The 20,784-nt window shown below is 52.0% G+C and overlaps 5 protein-coding genes across 5 annotated transcripts; all 5 read right to left on the bottom strand.

The window, feature by feature from the left end:
- Window positions 1-160: 160 nt before the first annotated feature.
- On the bottom strand, window positions 161-1,877 carry N7468_005889 (putative C2H2 transcription factor (Con7); the record flags this gene model as incomplete). Its single annotated transcript, XM_058475185.1, is given in 5 exon segments — window positions 161-493; window positions 822-962; window positions 1,174-1,413; window positions 1,427-1,748; window positions 1,796-1,877. 5 exon segments carry the CDS (start codon window positions 1,861-1,863, stop codon window positions 161-163), a joined length of 1,104 nt encoding a protein of 367 aa, XP_058330925.1. The 5' UTR covers window positions 1,864-1,877.
- Window positions 1,878-8,652: 6,775 nt separating this feature from the next.
- Window positions 8,653-11,318, bottom strand: N7468_005888 (DEAD-box ATP-dependent RNA helicase DBP2; the record flags this gene model as incomplete). Its single annotated transcript, XM_058475184.1, has 6 exons — window positions 8,653-8,870; window positions 8,939-9,014; window positions 9,624-9,712; window positions 9,785-10,753; window positions 10,811-10,986; window positions 11,269-11,318. The coding sequence occupies 6 exons, from the start codon at window positions 11,316-11,318 to the stop codon at window positions 8,653-8,655; spliced, it is 1,578 nt and encodes a 525-aa protein (XP_058330924.1).
- Window positions 11,319-11,731: 413 nt separating this feature from the next.
- On the bottom strand, window positions 11,732-13,810 carry N7468_005887 (uncharacterized protein; the record flags this gene model as incomplete). Its single annotated transcript, XM_058475183.1, has 9 exons — window positions 11,732-11,859; window positions 11,937-12,152; window positions 12,221-12,329; window positions 12,383-12,448; window positions 12,502-12,652; window positions 12,710-13,260; window positions 13,317-13,399; window positions 13,456-13,637; window positions 13,758-13,810. 9 exons carry the CDS (start codon window positions 13,808-13,810, stop codon window positions 11,732-11,734), a joined length of 1,539 nt encoding a protein of 512 aa, XP_058330923.1.
- Window positions 13,811-14,222: 412 nt separating this feature from the next.
- Window positions 14,223-18,856, bottom strand: N7468_005886 (DNA-directed DNA polymerase alpha catalytic subunit POL1; the record flags this gene model as incomplete). Its single annotated transcript, XM_058475182.1, has 8 exons — window positions 14,223-15,203; window positions 15,257-15,997; window positions 16,056-16,613; window positions 16,675-17,328; window positions 17,355-17,780; window positions 17,842-18,396; window positions 18,471-18,605; window positions 18,647-18,856. 8 exons carry the CDS (start codon window positions 18,854-18,856, stop codon window positions 14,223-14,225), a joined length of 4,260 nt encoding a protein of 1,419 aa, XP_058330922.1.
- Window positions 18,857-19,843: 987 nt separating this feature from the next.
- Window positions 19,844-20,658, bottom strand: N7468_005885 (40S ribosomal protein uS9; the record flags this gene model as incomplete). The annotated part of the gene is made up of 4 exons (XM_058475181.1): window positions 19,844-20,134; window positions 20,206-20,277; window positions 20,521-20,543; window positions 20,613-20,658. 4 exons carry the CDS (start codon window positions 20,656-20,658, stop codon window positions 19,844-19,846), a joined length of 432 nt encoding a protein of 143 aa, XP_058330921.1.
- Window positions 20,659-20,784: the final 126 nt, after the last annotated feature.

Below are 20,784 nucleotides of genomic sequence, written 5' to 3'. Positions count from 1 at the left end.
AATTACTAGAGGAAATTATTGCGGGTAGCTGGGAGTAGTCTCTGGAGATGCCGTAGCGAGATGATCAGCTGGCTGGTCCTGGGGATGTCGAAGAACCGAAGATGTCCATGGAAGGTCGATCCTAGCGGAAAATGGCGACCGCTCTTACTGGTTTGATTGGTTACTCACGTTGCTGGTAAACGGGACCGCTCTGGTATGGAGAGTGGGGGTAGTTGGGAGGGTAGCCCATCTGTCCGTTGCTCTGGTAGACCATACCGCCGGGAGGGTACTGGCTTGAGACCTGGCTGTCTGCGGGCTGGTAGCCGATGGGAGGCAGCTGAGGGCGACTTGCGCCGTACGCCGAGGGTTGACCGGCTTGAGGGTCGGAGGGTCCAGGAGGGGGTTCAACTTGGTTGGCTTGAGCGGCCTGGGCAGCAGCACGCTCACGCTCCTCGATGGCCTTGCGCTGGGTCTCCTCCTCCTTCTTACGGGCCTTCCATTCCTTGCGAATCTCCTTGAATTCTAGAGCGAAAATAGGTCAGTATATCCAGTATCCAGGAAGCGCCGACGAGGTCAGGTAAAGGGCTCCAAGTCTAGCGGGGCGGGGAAGGGATCAAGCGCCAGCTTTAACCTCCACGCCGTCGGCCACGCTACTGCGGCCCCGCGAAATCTAGTGTAACTCACTAGCGCGGAACAGCCGGCGCTAACCCAATCAAGCGATTTGCGACAAACCGCTTGGGAATGCACACCTTCCGCGCCCAGGCTCGATTGGAGATGGGTAGGAGGTTCAATGGCAACTCACCTTCGGGAGTTCGTTTCTGACCGTGCGACTGCATCGTCACATGTGCGTTCAAGTGGTTCAAGGTACCGTAGGCTTTTTCGCATCCATTCCATCCACACTTGTACATGCGCTCAATCTCCTCGTATCGACGACGGGGGCGCTTGTGCTGTTGTGCACCAGGGATGGGGACGAAGGAGTATACCTTGATGAAATTATCCATGTCAGCTTGTCTGATATGATTCCAGAGAAAAAGAACGTGAAAGTGTCTCTAGAGGAAGAAAAGGAAACGGCAAAGAGGGAAAGGGACAAGAGTCGCAGTGTTTGACGATCCCCAGGCCGAAACGATGCCCGGAGAGATCCAAGACAAGGAAAGAAGCCTTCGGAAGATTCCGTGAGAATCGCCCAAGACATACCTGACCGGGACGCGAGCCTGCGGGAGAGGCAGGGGAGGGAGAACCAACCGTTGTAGCGGGAGAGGGGTAGTGAGGCATGCCCGGCTGATGCTGGCCGTAGCTGTGAGGCCATTCGGGACGAGCGTACATCTGGTGAGGAGGCGGGGGGTGGCCCTGGTACTGCATCTCGTGGCCCGGGCCTGGCTGGTAAGGGGGAGTAGGGGGGGGGATAGGTCGGGCTGTTGGCCGGAAGGGAGGGATCTATAGGAGCGACCGCGTCAGAAGGAGAAGGCTCAAGCGGTATGGAGGAGTACGGACTTGTTGCTTGCGCCATACCGGGGGGGCCCGCGGGTTGGGAGTTCGGAACGTAGGACTGCGGGCGCGGGAGATATTCCGGGAAGGCGGGCGAGCGCGTGGGCGGTGGGTTCAGCCCGTACTCGGACTGGGGGGTGTTGGAGGACGAAATATTGGCGGGTCGCACCTCGGACTGAGGATAGTGAGGCTGTGGACGCGCCTCGGAGTGAGGGGGTGGTATGGAGTACTGGCAGCAGCAGAACTGGGGTCTGCGGCGAACGAGGAAGGGAAAATGTTCAGGTCTTCAAGCTCTTTTTACACAAATGGTGACGCGCGCGGGGTTTACCACCGGTGCTGCTGGAGTGCTGGAAAGTGCGAACCTGACTGTGCGTACTCGGAGGCAGGCCGTGTGTCCATAAAAATGGGATCCTCTAGAAGAGACTTCAGGGAAAAGAGGAGGGGGTCTCTGCGAAGTTCCTGACGGGAAAAGCGGTACGACTGCACGCGGTGGAAGATTCCGGTCAGTAAATGATATCAGGGGTGGCGACCGTCGAGGGTCAAAGGCATCCAAAAAAAAAAAAGAAAAGAGGGGTTTGAGGGGAGAAGACGAATGAAGATCGGGGGAATTAGGTCAAGGCAATTGGACACATGCAAGGGAGAGGTAGAAGAACCTTTGGACGTACTTACAAGTCCGGGGGTTTTGGCGAGGATTGCAGATCGAAAAGGTGGAGATGTTCAGGATAATGAAATAGGATCCCAAAAAAACCGAGATCGACGCGTTCTTGTCAAAGCGCGTTCTAGCGAGACCCTGATGCTTAAATCTTAGTTCGCTTTTCAGAATGCCTTGCAGGGTGGCGGTAAGCAGTACACATATGCCTCTTGAGAAAAGAAAAGAAACAGTCCTTCTGGAGCAACCGCCGCCACTAAAAGGACGATTCGGCAGCCCTCGTGGGATCCGAGGATGCAGTGGATCCGGGTGGAGCGTAATTTTGGGAGCCAGGGAAGAAAAAAAAGAGGACAAGAAGAGCACAAGGCGAAAGGAAGCCCCCGTCGCCTACTCTCCCTCCCCTGATGCTTGGCTTGATATACAGTCTAAGTCCAGTTCCACGGTCTGTAGTTGCGCCTGTTCCTGTTCTTGCCTCCTAGTGAACCCGTAGTCTTCAGGGACGGACAATGACATTGGGGATGACAGGCAGGACAGGAGTTCCCCATCGATAGCAAAGCACAATAAATCCTAAATCCTAATATTCTAGGATTTTTGCATCGGGCCATTGACCCTTTTCCCACCCAATACTCCGAGCAGAGACTGGGTTGGCCCCCTTTCCCCTCACCCGGCTAAGTATTCCTCTGTCCGTGTGATAGGAAATTTTTTATGGATTTGTCTTTTATCTTTTTATCTTTTTATCTTTTTCTCTTTTTCTCTTTTTCTCATTCTCTTTCTTTTTATTTTTATTTTTCTATTTTTTTTATTATTATTATCATTTTTATTTGTTGTATTGTTTTTCTCTTATTATCTGGGAACCATCTCTTTGCAACACGGCAATTTTCAAGTATTTTAGCGATAGCACTTCCGTTGCCCTCCTCCATCTCTCTCCCCTGGTGGCGAAATCGGGACAGCCCAGATTACACCCCGGGGCAGCTACAAACCCCGAGGATTTCCCCGATCATACGACCCGTTCCAGAGAGAAGAAGACCTCAGAATGATTTGACCAGGAGATAGCTATAGCTGTTAGAGCTCCAAACTAAACCCGTAAATCTAGTGGGGACCCAGATCGCGCTGTCAGAATCACAGGGGGGATTACATGAGGGGAAAGCGGCCAAGCGCAAGTAGGAATGGCGTGCCCAAACTTCCCACGGTTCAACAGGGCGCGCAGTGGAAACGAACCCCAAAGGGGAATAGGGGGCCGCAGGCAGCACGGACTAAGCCCGACGAGGGCGTAGCGTAAGTCGGGGGAAAACCAGTCCTCGGGAAGACAAGGAAGGACGGCCACTACGTTTAGCGTGGACGTGTGCAATGCGGTGGGGCGGCTTGCTACTTCCGGCTTGAGCTGCAAAGTCTGTTTTGTTCGTTGCTGGCGGGTTTGGTTACTTTGTTACTTCGTACTGGCTCGGTATGTCGCCGGTACCTCCCTGTGTTGGCTGCGGGCTGTCTGGACTGCGGTGGCCCGATTGTACCTCATACTTGAGCTCACCCTTGAGCTCATCTTTGAGCTCATCTTTGAGGACCCCAGAAGAAGAGACAATAGGGTCTGGCTCTTGTAGCTCTGGAGTTGCCCTAGCTAGTCCTAGCGGGAAGGGGGTTCCCGAGACTACCGGTGCTTATCCTTACTCCGTAGTCGCTGTGGGAGCTATTATTATCTCCAGCGGGCTACCTTTGGAAAGCCCTCGTATACTAATAACCGCCCGCAACCACGATCTCCAGGAGACATGTCCTCTCCCCTCCGGCTCTCGCGTAAAAGAAGGACTCTGTACGGCCAATCTTACATGAACGCGTCGGTTGGAGGAGCACACCGAATCCCCACCGTCCGTGATCGGAGGTAAACCTTCTTGATACCTCAAGGATTCAATTTATTAATTTATTACTTGATATCCTCGATTCTCCTGCCTTGAGCCCGCCCATTGCAGATACCGACTCAGGTAACTTGGTAACTTTCCGGCGGAGACGCCCGCGCCAAAACAGACGGGGGAATCTCAAGACCCAGTCAAAGCCCCCTTTTTCGTGCATGGGTGTGCACCCCCCCCCCCATCCCCACTGCTGTTCTCTGGTTTTCCCCGAAGTTTTGGAACATGCAATGATCGAAGGGCTGGTTGGGAAACCCATCTTTACCCATGTTTCTCCCCTGAATCATGTAGCGCGAGCCGGCCCCAGCGCCGTCTCCAAACCCAAAATCCCAAATGGGTTAAAAGGGACCTTGTCGGCCCTCTGCTGGTCCATGGAACAGCCCCTCGATGGCTCGGGTCCATTGGCTGCTTCTCCAGATAGCCATTGAGTTCGCCTTTTGTCGAAGCGGAGTATCGGCGGCTCTCCGGTGCTGTACACAAATCGGAGAGCCTCGTGGGTCGCCAGTGGAACCGCGTAAGAACCCGCACCCTCCATTCTGGGAATCTATTTATTAGCAACCGAGAGACTATCAGTACGGACCTGGAACGTCAGAAGAGGGCAGAAACCAACGCTATTCTAAGCCCATGCATAATTTACGGCATAATCTCGTCCTCGTTCATCACGGTGACCTCTGAGCTTGCAACGCCCAATTTCCCTTCAATTCCCCCGCCTCGGAAAGCGGATGTTGCTTTCCTGGCGTCCATTCGAGAGTCTGGATTCTTCTTCTCCCCCCTCCCCGCGCGGGAAAATAAAACAAAAATCAAAGAGGGATTAAAAAAGAAAAAAGAAAAAAAAACCGGTTAAGTTCTGATTTCCCGGTGAAGAAAAAGCAAATGCGCCCGTAATTGTCATCGTATCCTTCCTCCAGGCGCCTGCACCCTCTCCACACCTTGATGGTCCTTTTGAAGCCTATTTTTCGATTTCTTTTCTTTTTCTTTTCTTTTCTGTTTTTTTTTTTGCATAGTGCAACAGCAACCCCTTAAACCTGCATATGCGTCTGATAAGATAACCGAGAATCTCGCTCAGGGCTCGGAGACTGGTTACCGCGAAAATACCGGCTAACAGCGGAGTCAGCACTCTCAACTCCCGCGGGGATACGCTGCGTACAAGCGAGAGAGAGGAGGGGGGGGGGTTTTCAAAAAAAGGCGAGAAATCCGGACATCAAGCCGGGGATTGATACTCACGTCCAGCGCTCCAGTCATTGGACGCCGCAGCCGCAGGGCTCCAGTACACGGGATACGGGCCATGTCTCTCTGTAACCTCGGACGATCCGTCCGAAAGTGGGCTTCTTGTCCCCAGTTTTCATGTCCTTGGCCTTGGCTTGAGATCGTAGGGGCTAAACCAGGGTAAACAGGAGACACCGCTTCGAGCTTGGCATTCTACGAGGCAATTCTTTCTGTGTTTTGTTGTCAATTGACGTAAAACGTACGTTATGCTCGTTCCTTCCCCCCCCCACGATTCTACTGTCTTTCCCCCCCTGGTTCAATAGGGAAGGTCCTTATGAGGCGCTTTGCGCGGCTGTGGCTTAATGTAGACTGTGCCTCTACTGCACCCCATGGAAGTAACCCAGGATCCTCGTTCCCAGACACACGTGTGTAAGCAATGCATGGAGTGCGCCATGGGTATACTCCCGTAAACAACGGCTTGGCGTAAACACAAGCTCAAGAGAGAAAAGACCATGGAGCCCATTTCTCCGGGCTCTCTCCTCCCCGCCCCTTTACCTTCATAATGGATCCAAGCAGCGCCTCTACAGAATGCCCGCCCGGCAACACGCCGTGCGGTGAACTGGGGGTCTCGGCCGCAAAGCATTTGTGTTTCAAGAGAATCCAGAATCAACGACCAAATGCCCCGTGCTCAGGGCAGATACTCCCGCTCGACGAGGGGACAATCCACCGACTCCACTTGGTACGGGCCAATGCGGCCAGGGCTTCTCTGCGTTAGGCTGGACTACGCCTGACCCGGTAAGTTTCACCCGCACGTACGTCCGGGAGATCGAATTAGCAATGGTTTAGTCATGTCCACGAACGCGACAATCCCGGCCGAAGATCTTGGGAGATAGCTACTCCGTAGACTCTGCCGCATTTTGCTATCTTGCTGGAGTTGACTGCTCACCGATCGGAAGACCCCCGGCGAGTACGGACCCGCGAGGTCGAGCCGTACGGGATATTCGCGCCTCCCAAATACGGAGGGAAGACGATATCGAAACTGGATTTGGCTTGTCAAGGATCCAGATCCCGAGACAGGGAGTTAACCCCGTCGGCTAAAGTCCACTAGATATACCCAAACTATGTAGAGAGAAACGTCTACAATTCCTCCTTGAATCAGCGGTGATGCACTAGACATAATAGCAGGGACTCTGACGCGGAGTCTTGAATTTGACTGCCTCTTTTTTTCTTTTTTTTGCGTATGCCCACAATTTGCCAATTTGTGGGGATTTATCTTCGTGCAAAAAAGTTGCCTTGAAAGGCAAAGAAGAAACAAAGCCAATCCAACCCTCCCCTCACCCCCTCACTCCCCCAAAGAAGAAGACTAAAAGTCCTCAGATAAGAGCTTACCTAGGACCTTCCTACCCCAGAAGCGCTCCCCATCCGAATAAGCCGAGCAGAGGTTACATTTTCCATGCATATTCTTCGGCTGCTCTGTACATCGTCCAATCCATCCAACTAGAAAGGGAGAAAAGCCCGCCAGCATTGACATTGCATGACCGGTCCAGCTAGCGCATCCTGGCAAGGATAGTTGGCGGAAGCGGAAATGCGGCGCGGCGCTCAGGCCACCCTGATGCAGGATTGGGTTCGTAATTTTTAGGCAAAACGGGCCTAGTGGTCTTGTCACTTCTTGCCTCTCTCTCTCTCGGGACTTGATAGATATGCCAGCAAGCAACGGGGGGCATGGCGTGCTCCTATACGTCAACGGTGCGTGTGCAGAGACTACGGGATGGGGGATGGGGCGTAGGCTGCTGCGGGTCGCTGTTCTGGGAATCAAAGGACGCGGAGAGTGCATTGGGAGAAGGCTTTTAGGCTCCGTGCAGGGAGAAGTGCAGCTTGGACTTCAAGGTATTTGTGGTTATTGGAGCTGGAAAGATGGAGTCATGGTCTCAATTTTGGGCTCGCGGCTTGTCCATGTTGGGGGGATCGAGAGTAAAACCTTGACGCCCAGCTAATTTTCCCTTTGTTTGACCGATGTTCGCACTGTTCTTCTTGCCGATGCGCCGAGGAAATAAGACAGAGGACAAAATGGAGAATTTCCGATTCCAACTGCTCTTTTTGGCGCAGAATGATCTCAGGTGGTGACCACGACTTTCGCCGAATCCCACTGGCGGAAAAGACAGGGAAATGCCAAACCCCACCTCAGCATCTTTAGTGGCATTCTTAAATTTAATACACGTCTGCTTCGCTGACTGAGCCCTGTCATAGGATGGGATAAATCTGCGACTAAGGAACGCCCTAACTGCATAGCCTCGCTGTGGGCCGTTTTAAGCATAAACACAACCCGTTAGACTACAGACTAGCATCTCAGGGGGGTTAGCATGCCACATGGTGGTCCCTAGCAGACTTTGCAGACTGATGCACTCCTGATGCACTAATGTTGGAACGCCCAGGCCATCTGGTCCATGGCTCTAGCGTCGGAGCGGAGAAATGGTCCCTCCCATGGCCCGTGGTCCCTGCAGGAGTCAATGTGTCCTGCGACTTGGGTCCAGGACATTGGACCAGAATCAAACATCGATTATTGGAAGACAAATGGGTGTTCATCATCTCCACTTTGCCTTGACATTGGGCACCAGTTCTAGATATCACCTACCGGGGTGTTATCACATCCTGGTCCGTCTGAGCCGCTTGTAGACCATGGAGGACGCAGGGAACCTCGCAGGCTTTGCATCACAAGGGAGATGGTACCATTAGAGGCCGTCGTGCAAACGGATCCGAGCTTGGTTAAACAGGGAGTACTAGGAAGCGTAGCATGCTGGTCAGTTAACCTACCCAGTCGAACTTACAAGAGCCCCAAGCCTCGAGCACCATTATATATCTTAACACGTCACACCAGACTGGCACTGGCAGACGCAACACAGATAATCTTTGGCAATTTTCAACGTTGACTAGAACCCAATCGCGTGAATAGTACAAAGAGACACGCAAATAGGTACCATGTCCAATCCGAGTATCTCAACCGTGGAACTTAGGGTCGAAAACCTCCCCATTAGTATGCCAGTGGACAAGTGGACGTCTAAAGGGACGCAGGACCAGATACTACTAACGTTCTGAACAACAAGGCTACATACTACGGGTTTACGGGGCAAAAATGATAAGAGCTGAAAAGTCATGATAAATTATGCACATGCTGCACTAGCCGCAAGATCAAAGGCCAGCCAGGCTCCAGAACAACTTGAAACTTTTTGCGAATAACGAGATGTATGAATAGAGAAATCCGGTGATAAGTTCGCCGGCTCAGCAGCGTAAGGCTGGGAAATCATGTGAGACTGTCTATGACCTCGAAAGTAACGCCATCCGTACCGAATTACGTGGAAACCGAAGGGAAGCAAATAAAAGGGGGACAAAAGAAAAAAGAGGTCTACCGGGGATCATGATCAGACGTGTGGTGCAACACGTTTACCAACGGCGGTTTCCACCAAGGGCACCGGCGTTGGAGCCAGTGTAACCACCGCCGCCACGTCCGCGACCTCCCCAGCCACCGCGGCCGCGACCACCACCCCAGCGACCACCACCACCGCCGCCACCGCCGTAACGGACCATCTCGGCGAGACGGGGGTCAATCTGCTGCTTGGCTTCGGTCAGGATAGTGACCAAGTCACGGGCTTGCTTAGCATCTGTAGAAAAGGAGAGAAGTCAGATGAGCCAAGAGAGTCTAGAGGATAGGAGACAACGGGACACATACTGTCAGTGGTGAAGAAGGTAATGGCGGTACCCTTGGCACCAGCACGGCCAGTACGACCAATACGGTGGACATAGTCCTCCGAGTTGTTGGGTAGTCGTAGTTGAGCACGTGAGTGATATCGCGCACATCTTTTTTACGAAAAACAAGAGTTAGCCAACTGAACATTAGTGAATAATAATAGCGTGGCCATCAGAGGGCCCTTTTCTCAGTCGTGCAGGACTGGATGCATCATTGCTCTCTACGTGGAACTTCTGTTAAGAAAATCCCGACAGGGGAAGCAGGTCCATATGGGGTGGCGGCGGGTTGATCGTGGTCCTGGAGTAGTAACCTTGGAAATGCAGCTTCCAACAACAGTTCCAAAAAGATGTGAAGTCTCCAACTCGTTAAAAGAGTATCCCAGTAACAGGAGAGTTAGAGAATCCTATCAGGATTGCTTGTCTGTTTGCTGCACTGTGAGTCCAAGGCTCCCTCTGGCATGAGAGCCATTTGACATGACCTGATTTTTCCGCCTGGACAAGTCCGTGTAACAACACGCTTCCAGAGAGTTGAGCACCGTGTCATTGCGCTTTACAATAAACAACACGGGTGAGTGTTCTCAAGGGCCTCATCAAGGAGGGAATAGGAATGGGGGGGGAAGTGAGGAAGGGGGGTTTAATTTGTTCATACCAATACCACGGGAGGCCACATCGGTGGCCACCATGATGGGGCTCTTGCCCTGCTTGAATTCGTTCAGAACCCAGTCACGCTCGTTCTGCTGCTTGTCACCGTGGATGGCTGGAGAGAAAATTGTTAGCCTCGTAAAACAAGGTCTTGTGTGGGGGACGTTGGGGGGGGGGGGAGTCATACAAAGTGCAGGCCAGCCGTCCTGGCGCAGGAAACGAGTGATCTCATCGGCAATACGCTTAGTACCAGTGAAAATGAGGATCTTGTTGGCACGGTCCTCCATGATCTTCTCCATGTGCTTGATCATTCGGTCACGCTTTTCGAAGTCGCTCATGACCTCGACAATTTGGGTAATGCGGTGGTTAGCAGACAGATCCATGGAACCGATGTTCACCTGGATGTAGTCGTTCAAAAAGTCGGACGCAAGCTGACGGACTTCTTTGGGCCAAGTAGCAGACCACATGCAAGTCTGACGGTCAGGGCGAATCTGGCCAATGATCTTGCGAATTTGGGGCTCGAAACCCATGTCCAGCATGCGATCAGCCTCGTCAAGAACAAGGTAGGTGACACGACGAAGGTTGGTGCGCTTGGCCTCGAGCATATCAATGAGACGACCAGGGGTAGCAATGCACACCTCGACACCACGGGACAGGTCACGGATCTGGGGACCCTTGGGGACACCACCGTACACACAGGTGTTGCGGATGCGGGAAGACTTTCCGAACTTGGTGATTTCGGCTTGAATTTGGACAGCAAGCTCACGGGTGGGGGCCAAGATAAGGACGATGGGGCCATCGCCAGGGGCCAGAAGAGGCTGAGCGTTGATGTGGACAATGGAGGGAAGACAGTAAGTCAGGGTCTTGCCGGAGCCAGTCTCAGCAATACCAACAACATCGCGACCGCTAAGGGCCATGGGCCATCCCTGGGACTGGATAGCGGTGGGGCGCTCGAAGCCCTGCGACTTCACCTCAGACAGAACGTATCCAGGGAAACCAGCCTCATCGAAGGTCTCAACGGGGCGAGGAACATTGCGGCCCTGCACGGCCATCTGGTGCTTCTTGCGGAAAGCCTCAACCTCCGCCTCAGAGCGGGCGGTAACATCAGGGTGCTCATTGTAGAAAGACTTCTCGAACTTCGGGAGGGCGCTCAGATCTGGAGGTTGATTAGTTTCGATTTCACAAATATCATCGCATAAAGATGCAAACTTACCCCATTCTTGCTGCTCAAGACCTTGGCCGAGGTTGGACATGCGGTCACCGCCACCGCCGCCATAACCACCACCTCCGTAACCACCGCCACGGCCACCACCGTATCCGCCGCCGTAACCACCACCGCCGCCATATCCGTTGCTGTTACCGTTGCTGTTGTCATAACCGCCACGGGATCTGAAAAAGTCAGTCTTATTGTTGACATGAAAGGGACGTTCCAAGTTGAAGCCCGATTTGAAAGAAATCCGACATGCGAGATGAGAGACATCGCCCAACAGTAGCCCAACTCTAAACCAGCGACCGTAGGTGGCAGGGTCGAGTGGGTGATGCAGGGGAAAATAATTCCTGTCACGATGACAAGAAATGCGCGATGTTGCGCGATGTTCAAATCCGCGTATGCCTGATTTCATCCAAGGAGAAGGAAACCAAGGAGAAAGAAACAAAAAAAAAGAAACATACCGGTAGCCACCGTCACCGCCGCGCGAATAACCACCACCGCCGTAAGACATGGTGTTCAAAGAAGTGAAACTGAGTGTTGCGATAGGAATCACAAGTGAGAGAAGGAACGCGGAAGATACGGGGGGGAGAGGGAAGAAGGAAGAGTTCTGGAGAACTTAAACAAAAGAAAAGTTCCAGGGGAGGAAGGAAGGAGGCAAAAAAAAAAGTTTCAGGAAAGTTTCCATATTAGGTTTAGCTCCCACGTGATTACAACCAAGCAACATCGTTTCGAGGAGATCAGCGGTGCCGGAAAGTACCGGTCTTGATTTAAATACAGGGTATTTCGATTCTATATCATAAGATAGAGATCTGGAAAGAATCTGGTATTTTAGAGCTAATGGTGACAGTGTAGAACAGCCGCGTAGCCGGGTGCATGAGATGCAGTCTCAGACGCAGCCGATAAGAGATACCAGTCGGGTATTCCTCAGACTTTCTTATCGCTCAGTCCCATATCCCAGAAGCTAATCTCCAACTCGGTCGCCCGAACAAAAATCTTAATCAATTCCTCCATACGGGTTGGCGACACTTTGTGCACATGCTCCTCTAGTAATGCTATTCAACAGAGGGCGTCGAATTAGTCAAAATTCGCCACATAAACTTAAAAAACGGCGACTCGGACTTGGACTTACCGGCTCCGATTCGGACAGCTTCCGTGTAGTCGTCCGCAACGTAGTTCTCAATCCATTTCATGTATGGGTTGCCCTCTCGGAGAGTATCCTTTGATGAATGCAGACGTTTGGCGATGGCCCCGTATCCGTGCAAGCAGGGAGCGAGTGCCATCTGCAGCGCAAGCCAGTCCTCTGACTGCCCCACATCAAGGATGAACCGACTATACGCGGTGCAAGCTGCACAGGAATTCCAGTTAGAGAGGGTGGATGAAGAGGATGAAGAGGATGAAGAGAGGGTCATATACCTATGGTCTCCTGGTGTGCTTCGATCTCCTCCTTCGACAGACCGAATGAAGCACAATAGTCCAGGTGCAAGGCCATCTCGCGTTGGATATGTAAAACAATGTTCGAGGACTAGGATTTGCCAATCAGACGACGCTTGCTTTCGACTCTGTAGATGAACGTACCGCCGCAATCGAATCCATTTTCTGCGATTTATAAGCCGCAAGGGCATTGCTTCGCGCAAATTGGATCTGTAGCCTTTTTGTTAGACACGAGACACCATATCGGAACCAAAGGGACTGACCAGGTATAGATAGTCCTGAACGAGGTACTCCTTAAAGCGCTCCACTAGAAGCGTTCCTTGGCCCATCCCTTCGACAAACTCATGGTGAGTGAATGGGTGCCATACCTTGTGGACGTCGGGACGGCCTAGTAAATATTCAAGGAAACGCCCGCTAGCGAAAGAGAGTCAGAGAAAGTTTGGGATATGATTTCCACTCCAATTGACTCACGGTGCAAACGGCATTGTATAGATGGAATGGAAGTGGTTGATAGGTCCACTGCCCTTGCCAAGATCAAAGCTAGTCTTGATGCCAGCCTCGACAAAGCGCACCGCGTCGTGCACAGCACGTACCTTGTCCTTGCCTGCCGCGAGATTGGCAGCGATGGCCGAGGCCAGTGAGCAACCAGTGCCGTGAGTATTCTTCGACACCAGATACTCGGTGTCGAACAATGATGTCGTATCGGATTCGCGATCATAAAGGACGTCGATTACGATGGATGATTCTTCGGCACTTTGGGCTACCTTGTGGTCCTCCGTCAGAGGAATATGGCCACCCTTCAGTAGAACAGACTTGGGGCCGAGAGTACTGAGGTTCTTGGCGAGCCGTATTATTCCATCAAGGTTAGTAGGTTCGGTTACGGCCAAGCCGGCGTCTTTGAGTAAGAGCTGAGCCTCGGGGATATTCGGCGTGACAATGGTGGTCATGGGGAGCAACTTCGTTCGCAGCTCTTTTACAGCTTTTTCTGGGAGTAGCTGCGACCCACTGGTAGATACCATGACCTGTAGGGACTCAATCAATAACCAAAGTATACAGTCAGGAAACATCGATACTATACCGGGTCGAGAACTATATGGCTGACTTGATGAGATTGCAGTGTTTCGGCAATGACATCAATCGTCTCTGCAGAGGACAGCATCCCTAGCAAGAGTGAGCAAAGGACCCGTTACAACAACGGGAGTTAGAATCGACAATACCGAGCTTTACCACATCAGCACCGATATCCTCCAGGCCAGCATTGATTTGCTTCCGGACAAACTCTGATGGAACGACAAAAATGTCCTGGACCCCAAGGGTGTTTTGAGCCGTCAGTCCCGTGGTAGCTGTGAGGGCATAGCAGCCATGGGCAGCCAACACTCTCTGGTCGGCTTCCAAGCCTCTATTAGCAAAGGTCAGTATCTGGAAATAAAGAAGTCTGTGGACATAGCCAGTTGGGATTCAAGTATGGGTCTGTGGAATGCAATGCGGGAGTGGGGTACCCCGGTGATGAGGAACATACGCGCCGCCAGAACTATCGGATCCTGCAATGACCAGGACCCGCTTGACCGACATGATGGCAGGTACCAGATACCGCAAAAACTGCAGAAGGAAGATAAAGAGAGTGGGGTGAAATGATCCGGCGGGCAGGGTGATAAGCTTGGCTCGGATAGCCTTGGAAAAGAATGGATCCACAGTGAAAGTTAACTGGTTTCGAGAACTTGAACATTGGGCCAGACACTCGTATTACGATCAAGTTACTCAGGTGTATTCGGTTATTGCTCATTACGGTGGTTGGGAGTCCTGACATTGATCCCTAAGAATTATAGTTTCCCATAGGTCGACTAGTAGTGGATCGTTTCTAAGTCATGCTATACTCCATAGAAAATAAGCTGAAGCAGAACAACATTATGCAATTTCTCATCGCAAGCATCTCAGGGAAAAAAAAGCTATGTACATATATCCGAAGTCATTAACCACCAGGGCATTATTGTAACATAAAGCGGAACAAAGAATCCATCTCAACCCATTGCCGACCACACTTCTTCAGGTAGCTATCGACCACCGACTTCACCGTTCCGAACCGCACGCGGTTGAACTCAGCCAGGGCAGCAAGACTATCTTTCTTTTCCCCAGCCTCCTTGCTAATAGCCGCCTTGGCCTTGTCCACGTCCCACAGACCAGCGAAATACAACAGCTGGTTGTACATCTGCTTCTCAGAGTACTCGTACGACATGCGCCCGAGACAGCCTTCCGCGCGGCCTCGAGGGCCCAGGCATCGGTGTCCATATACACTGATTTGCCGGGTGCGATTGCCACAGGCGGAGTCGTCGCAGACGAGCCAGCCTTCGTAGTATCTTGCTGTTTGCTCGCGGATTTGGTTCTCCAGCTGTGCGACGATGGAGATGACCGAGAATGGCTTTTGACAGCTTTCGTTGGCGCAGATGATGCCATGCGGCGAGCACATATGTGGGGACTCTGCTAAGCCTTCGAAGACTGATTGTTCCTTGCAGAAGCGGCATTTGAGAGATAGCCGTGCGGAGTTGGCGAAGCGGACAGCGTCAGGGATTTGGGACTCGAGGGGGAAAATCTCCGCATTCTGGTTGTTGCTTGAGCTGGATGTGTTGATCTGGTACTTGCGAGTGTCGAGACCCAGGCATTCAGCCAAGCGGACAGCATCCGTTCCAGGGATAGGCGCGCAGAGACGTTCAATAGGAGGGAAGATTTGCTTCAACAAGTAAAACTCCACATCGGGTTTAAGCTCGGAATTGGGCTTCAAGACATCCTGCGGGGTGTAAGACCGCTTGGCCGGCGGAAGAGACGAGGTTTCGGCGTCCCCTGTGGTCACAATGTAGGAAATAACGTCGTTTGGCCGAATGTTTTTGCCCCGAGCAATTTCCCGGAGAGCGACTTGTGCCGGGGGCATGCTCTCCTTGTTGGGATATTCTTGTGGTCGTTTGGAAAGTTTCTGTGCACAAGAGTCAGCTTGAGTGGATGAACTACACAGGGTGGTTCACATACCGTATAAATGACGTATTTTTGGTTTGGAATAGCGTATTCCTTCATTTTCTCCGCGAGTTCTCGCAGGTACTCGTGAACCTTGTTGAGCACCACCTCTTGGTCTTCGCCTGACAATATTTCGTTGAGAAGCCTCGAAGACACTTCCTTAGAAAGTGCGCAGTACTCTCGTCTCTTCATGTCCAGACCCTTGACCTCAAGTTTCTCCACGTACTTGCCATCGACTTCAGTGAGATTGATAGCGGCGTACTTCTTCTTTGCATGCAGCAAGAGTCGGCGGAAGACATTATCAATATCAATCTCCAGGAGCCTGTATTGTTCGTTGACCAGCCGCTTGAACTCCTCACCAACCTTGAGCGCATCGGTGATGGTATCTACGTTGGTGTTGATCATGACTGAATCAGTATCACCATAGATAACGCGAAGCTGCTTGCTTTCGGCCAGGTCTTTCGTGCTCCTCAAAATCTCACGACCCTTGAAGGTAGTAAGCATGGCCAGAGGCCGAGCATAGAATCGACTCTGGGTGTATCCCAAACAACCGTACATGGAGTTGGCAGTCAGCTTGAAGGCAAGTTGTTTTGTGTCCCACAAGGCGAGCTGCTCTGGAGTAGCGCGCTTGTCCTTCATCAGCTTCTTCACCTCGCGTCGCCGACCGACCAGGGTTGCAATCAGCTTTGGTAGAATTCCCTGGTCTTGATCCGAAGAGGGGACCTCAGGGACCTTCTCTTCGTTTTCGTTTTCAGCCTGCGCGTCCATGTTAGCTAGGTAATTCGGTGTTTGATGCTGCACTTGAGTTGCTTACCGAAGCGGTTCGGTCCACAGTGGTGAAACAAATGTTGAACTCCTGGATGATACTAGGATACAGACTGTTGAAGTCCATGACAAGGATGAATCGATCATACAAGCCCTTCTCGGGCTCGAAGACAAGACCACCCTTGTACTTGTCCTTCTTTTTCTTATCGCCTGCTTCCTCATCATCTCCTTCCATCATCCTTTCCTCGGCTTTCTGCAATCGGGAAGAATACTTGTCGGGGCAAATGTACTTGTTCCGGTGGAATTCGTGAAGAAGAATGTACTCGTTTCGCTCCGCACGGGTACCGCTGAGTGTACGCGCCCATGAATTACCAGCGATATTCGTCAGAACCTTAGTGAGTGACAACATCTGCAGACGGAGCACAAGAGCAGCGATAAAATAGGTATCGGTGTCGCAGTGATTGACAAAGTTCATCAGACCATCCTTGGTCGACGCCCATGTTTTTAGAGCAGCCTCGACATCGATATCTTGACGTGTGTTGCCCTCGCCGAGATAGAGCTGGCACATCTCAGTCAAAGTCCAAGATTGACACTTCATCATGAGAGACTGCAATTCTTATTAGTTCTCGCACTCAACTGGCAAAAAAAAAAGGAGTTGGGCTACCTACCTTGCCCATATCATTGGCAATATCACACATCAATCTTCCCGCAATGAGCTGTCTCTCGGCAAAGAAACCGCCACCTTTGTTGAAGTTCTTGGGCCAGTCACCACGCTTGAGACGGCCGAGACGATGCCAGCCGGGTGTCTTCTTCTCTCGTAATCGAGAGAATAGAATTCCTAGGTCAACGTCCTGAAGCTGATGACCCATGATAACATCGGGATCCATTTTCTCGAACATTGCCAAGAATTTGCTGAGAAGGAATTGTTCACTCTTCTCCAGCATGACTGTCCCACGCTGCTTTTGGGCCTCGGCTTCGAAGTGCAGTGGATAGGAAGAGCCAGATGGACGCATCACAGTAAATGTCTTGCAAGGCAGCTTCTCTGGGGGAGTGGTATCTGTAGAAGACACATTCTCATAGACTCGGGCGCTAGCCACAAGAATCTCCTGCTTGTTCTCTTTCACATTGAGTTGGGTGCGGAAAGACAGACTCATGAGAGTCAAGGGGGGCGTTTCCGACTCGGAGTCATCAAAAGGAGTAATCGACGCTGGCTTGGAGGTCTGACATTCGAACTTGCACCAAGAGGCATTGTTCACGGCAGAGAAGTCAGCATCGTCGATTTTGAGCCAGCAAGGGCCCATGATGTTCTTCCATAGGACAAACTGTTCAAAGAGAGCGGTGTTCGTGCCGAAAACATGCGAGAAAGTTCTCCCTTAGTTTCCATGGGAATGGCAGGTTTGTCATAAGGGTAGAGGAGCTTCAGATACTCCGCCTCCTTAGGAACGCCAGGCAGCTCGAAAGCATATTTCCGAGTGCAAGGCTTGATTTTGTGCATCCCGACCTTCATGCGTGACATGATGCCATCGACCTCTTCATAGACATCGCTCATTTCGACTTCGTCTTCGGTCACCCTGCCGCCTTTGGTTCGATATTCACGGGGCAGGAAGTAAAGCTTTCGAAGTATATTGTCGACCTTGACAAATGCACTTGCATAGGATCCCGTTTGCTTGTTCTTGACCTTTCCAAACAAGCATAGACTCCCGTTGACCTCGGTGTAGTCTAGCCAGAACATGCGTAGACTGCCATCCTCTTCGACGACGTCTTGAGGGCGGAGCTTCCCGAAAAGAACGCGTCTCAGGAGCTGGGCTGCTAACAACATTCAATTTGTCCCTCACATTGTTCCAAGAGGCGTCCATGACTTCTGGCGCCATCTTGACAGGAGAAGAGCTGGCTGGTGTGGGGAGAACCTCCTTCTTGATCTTCGGTGGAGGCCGGCTGCCAGCCATATTGATATTGGTCGTTTTAATGTCTGAGTTTCCAGTAGCTTCAGCAACATCCATCATGTCGATATCATCCTCATCCGGCTCTTCAGCCTTGACTGGTATGATATTTGTCTTGCGCTCCACGGCCTTGCTGATAGGAGAAGAAGGCATGGGGTCGCCCATGTCGACATCGTCATCGTCGGCTCCAGGGAGTGGCCCGTCGTCGAGATCATCGGATGGGAGGGGTAGGTCGCTTTTAACCGGAGAGCTTGGCACCTCACTTCCAGCGGCCTCTTCGGCCTTCTCGCGGCGTCGTTTCTCGGACAGGGGAGGCGAGAGGACGCGAACTTTTCGGCGGGCTTCGGACTTGACTATGTTTCGTGTCGGGACATGGTTAGAGACGACGTTGGTGTCGACCTCTCCAAGGAGGTCTGCCATGAAGGCATCATCTTCGGCAGTTGCAACTGGCTAGAGAGAACGGTCAATTGACGCCCCTCACGAATCCAGGGCGAAGCGAGAGGAAAACAAGGGCATCCACATACTTTGGGTTTTGGTGCGGCCGTCGAAGCATTTCCACTGTTGAAGTACTTGGATATGCCATTATTCATCTTTTCCTTGCGCTGCTTCTCTTCTTCTCGCTTCCGCTTAGCAACCTTGCCCGTGCCGGCAGCTCGTCGCTATCGTCGCTGTCATATTCAGCGGTGCGCTCGTTCCAGACTTCTCGACCGTCATCTGCATAGCCGGCACCGTTGTCGTCGACGACAAAATCGTCCTCGTCTAATCGGTCGCGGATAATCTTCTTGTAGCCGTCGTCATCGACCTCTTCGTAGATATCGCCCTGTTCCTCGACTTCGTAAGTGGAAAGACGTTTCTTGCCCGAGGCTCGAAGGGCCCGTAGCTCTGCTAGCCTTTCCTTCGCAGTGGGCATTATGTCAGTATTTTTGAAGGACAATGGCCCATGTACGGGAGGTTTCAATGTTGGGCGGGGAAGGGTGAGGATCGAAGGAAATCACGCCTGAATCCAGGGCTGCGCGACTGGGCGCGTGGGTTCGCGACGCGTGAAGTGGCTTCCAAAATAGGTTAGCGGGTCTACGAAGTGGGTTAAAATGTCGAGGCATCCAGGTGTCAAGGCCCACAGCTGGTCAGCATAGATGCCGCAATATCGAGGCAGAGATTAGACAGCCCAGACTACGACTCAAATAGATCTTTAGACAGTGCTCAATTGAATGGATCAATAGCAGTATTATTTTGGCGGCAATGTGAGCTTAGCATCGTGGCATCGTACACCGTATAACACAAATACGCTGCTTGGAAGGAGAACACCAAATGTCGATTTGGAATTCGTTCTTAAACTAGCGAGGGCAGATGAACAATCACTACCATACTAGTATCACTCGCGCGGATTCATTAGACGGCAGAACACGGAGTCCAGATACCTAGGTGACATTTCAAGATACATACGGCTACGGTGCCTCACACTCCGATCGCGTACGACAGACCCCAATGGAACAAAGATAAAAACCCGGTGTTATTTGAGCAGATTTTCCTGGCCTATGCTAGGGATATTTTCTAGCCGAGAAGGACAGCGCCATGAACATGATGACATAGAGATATCTATCCTCCCACACAGCACCGGCACCGGGAACGAGACGCCGTAGACCTCGACGCCCCGCGACACCGATCCTGTCCGCACCAACAGGTGCATCGATCTTAACCACTTCCGAACTACCAATTTCCTCCCAAAACGCTAACCAGTCCAGTCGAGACGAGAAAAGAGCTCGGGAAACAAGTCGTAAGAATCCCAGAGCCTTTCCTCACCTCGTTCCCGTTTTTCATTTTTTGATGCAAACCCCCTTCGCCACAGGCCGAAATAACATAGCAAAGATGATATAACAGCGATGCAGGTGAAAGAAGTTTAACGGTAGGACTTCTGGTAGCGGGCGCGGGCACCGCGACCACCGAACTTCTTGGGCTCCGCGCGACGGTTATCGGCGACGAGGAGAGTGCGGTCGTACTGAGCGAAAGCCTGCTTGAGCTGGTTCTTGGAGTGCTCGTCAACGTACTTCTGGTAGTAAGCGACGATGGCCTTGGCGATGGCCTGACGGATGGCGTAGACCTGCGAAGTGTGACCACCACCGCTGACACGGACACGGATGTCGACACCAGCGAACTTGTCGGCGCCAACGATCAGAAGGGGCTCGTAGACCTGGATAACGGGTCAGATAAGGTTCATTGGCGACGGGAGAGGGCCAGGGTTTTCAGCGGGGCGAGTCGTACCTTGAAGCGCAGGATCTCAGGCTGGACCAGAGAGAGGGGCTGGCCGTTGACCTTAACGAGGCCCTTGCCTTGCTGTAAATCGAAAAGAGTCTCAGTAATCCGCTCTGAACCGTGTAGTGTGTGATTTCCCATGCGCCGCCATTCCGTGCTTCATTTTGATATTCAAAATTCCACCACCAAAATCTTTCAACCGTTTATTGCCGGAATTAATTTTCCTCTCTCTTCGTTGCGATTCCAAACCAAAACTTTCCATAATGATTCTTTCCATTGGCGCAGTGGGACGGAGGGGGACTTGGAGGGGATATCGTCTCATACCTTGCAGTGGGCGACAGCAGTGGCTAATCAAAATTCAGTCAGTAAACTCATCGAGGTAGGCCCTGGGGAGGGATTCAAGAGGTTGGACATACCCGTCTTCTTCTTGCCGAAGGTTTGCACACTCGGGACGGAAGCCATGATGGGTGATATGGCCTGTCGGTGTCGATAGGGGAGGGAGTGTGTTGTCGTGGGAGATGGAAAAAAGGTCGACCGCAGATTACCGCACCGTAGTGATTCGCGTGAATTGGCCTTTGAGTGCGGGTT

The sequence above is a fragment of the Penicillium chermesinum genome, assembly GCF_028974085.1.
Source record: "Penicillium chermesinum strain IBT 19713 chromosome Unknown utg000004l:1.0-3345178.0:1.0-3348027.0, whole genome shotgun sequence".
NCBI lineage: Eukaryota > Fungi > Ascomycota > Eurotiomycetes > Eurotiales > Aspergillaceae > Penicillium > Penicillium chermesinum.
The sequence above is the reverse complement of the archived record's forward strand: the minus strand, read 5'-3'. Positions and strand labels throughout refer to the sequence as shown.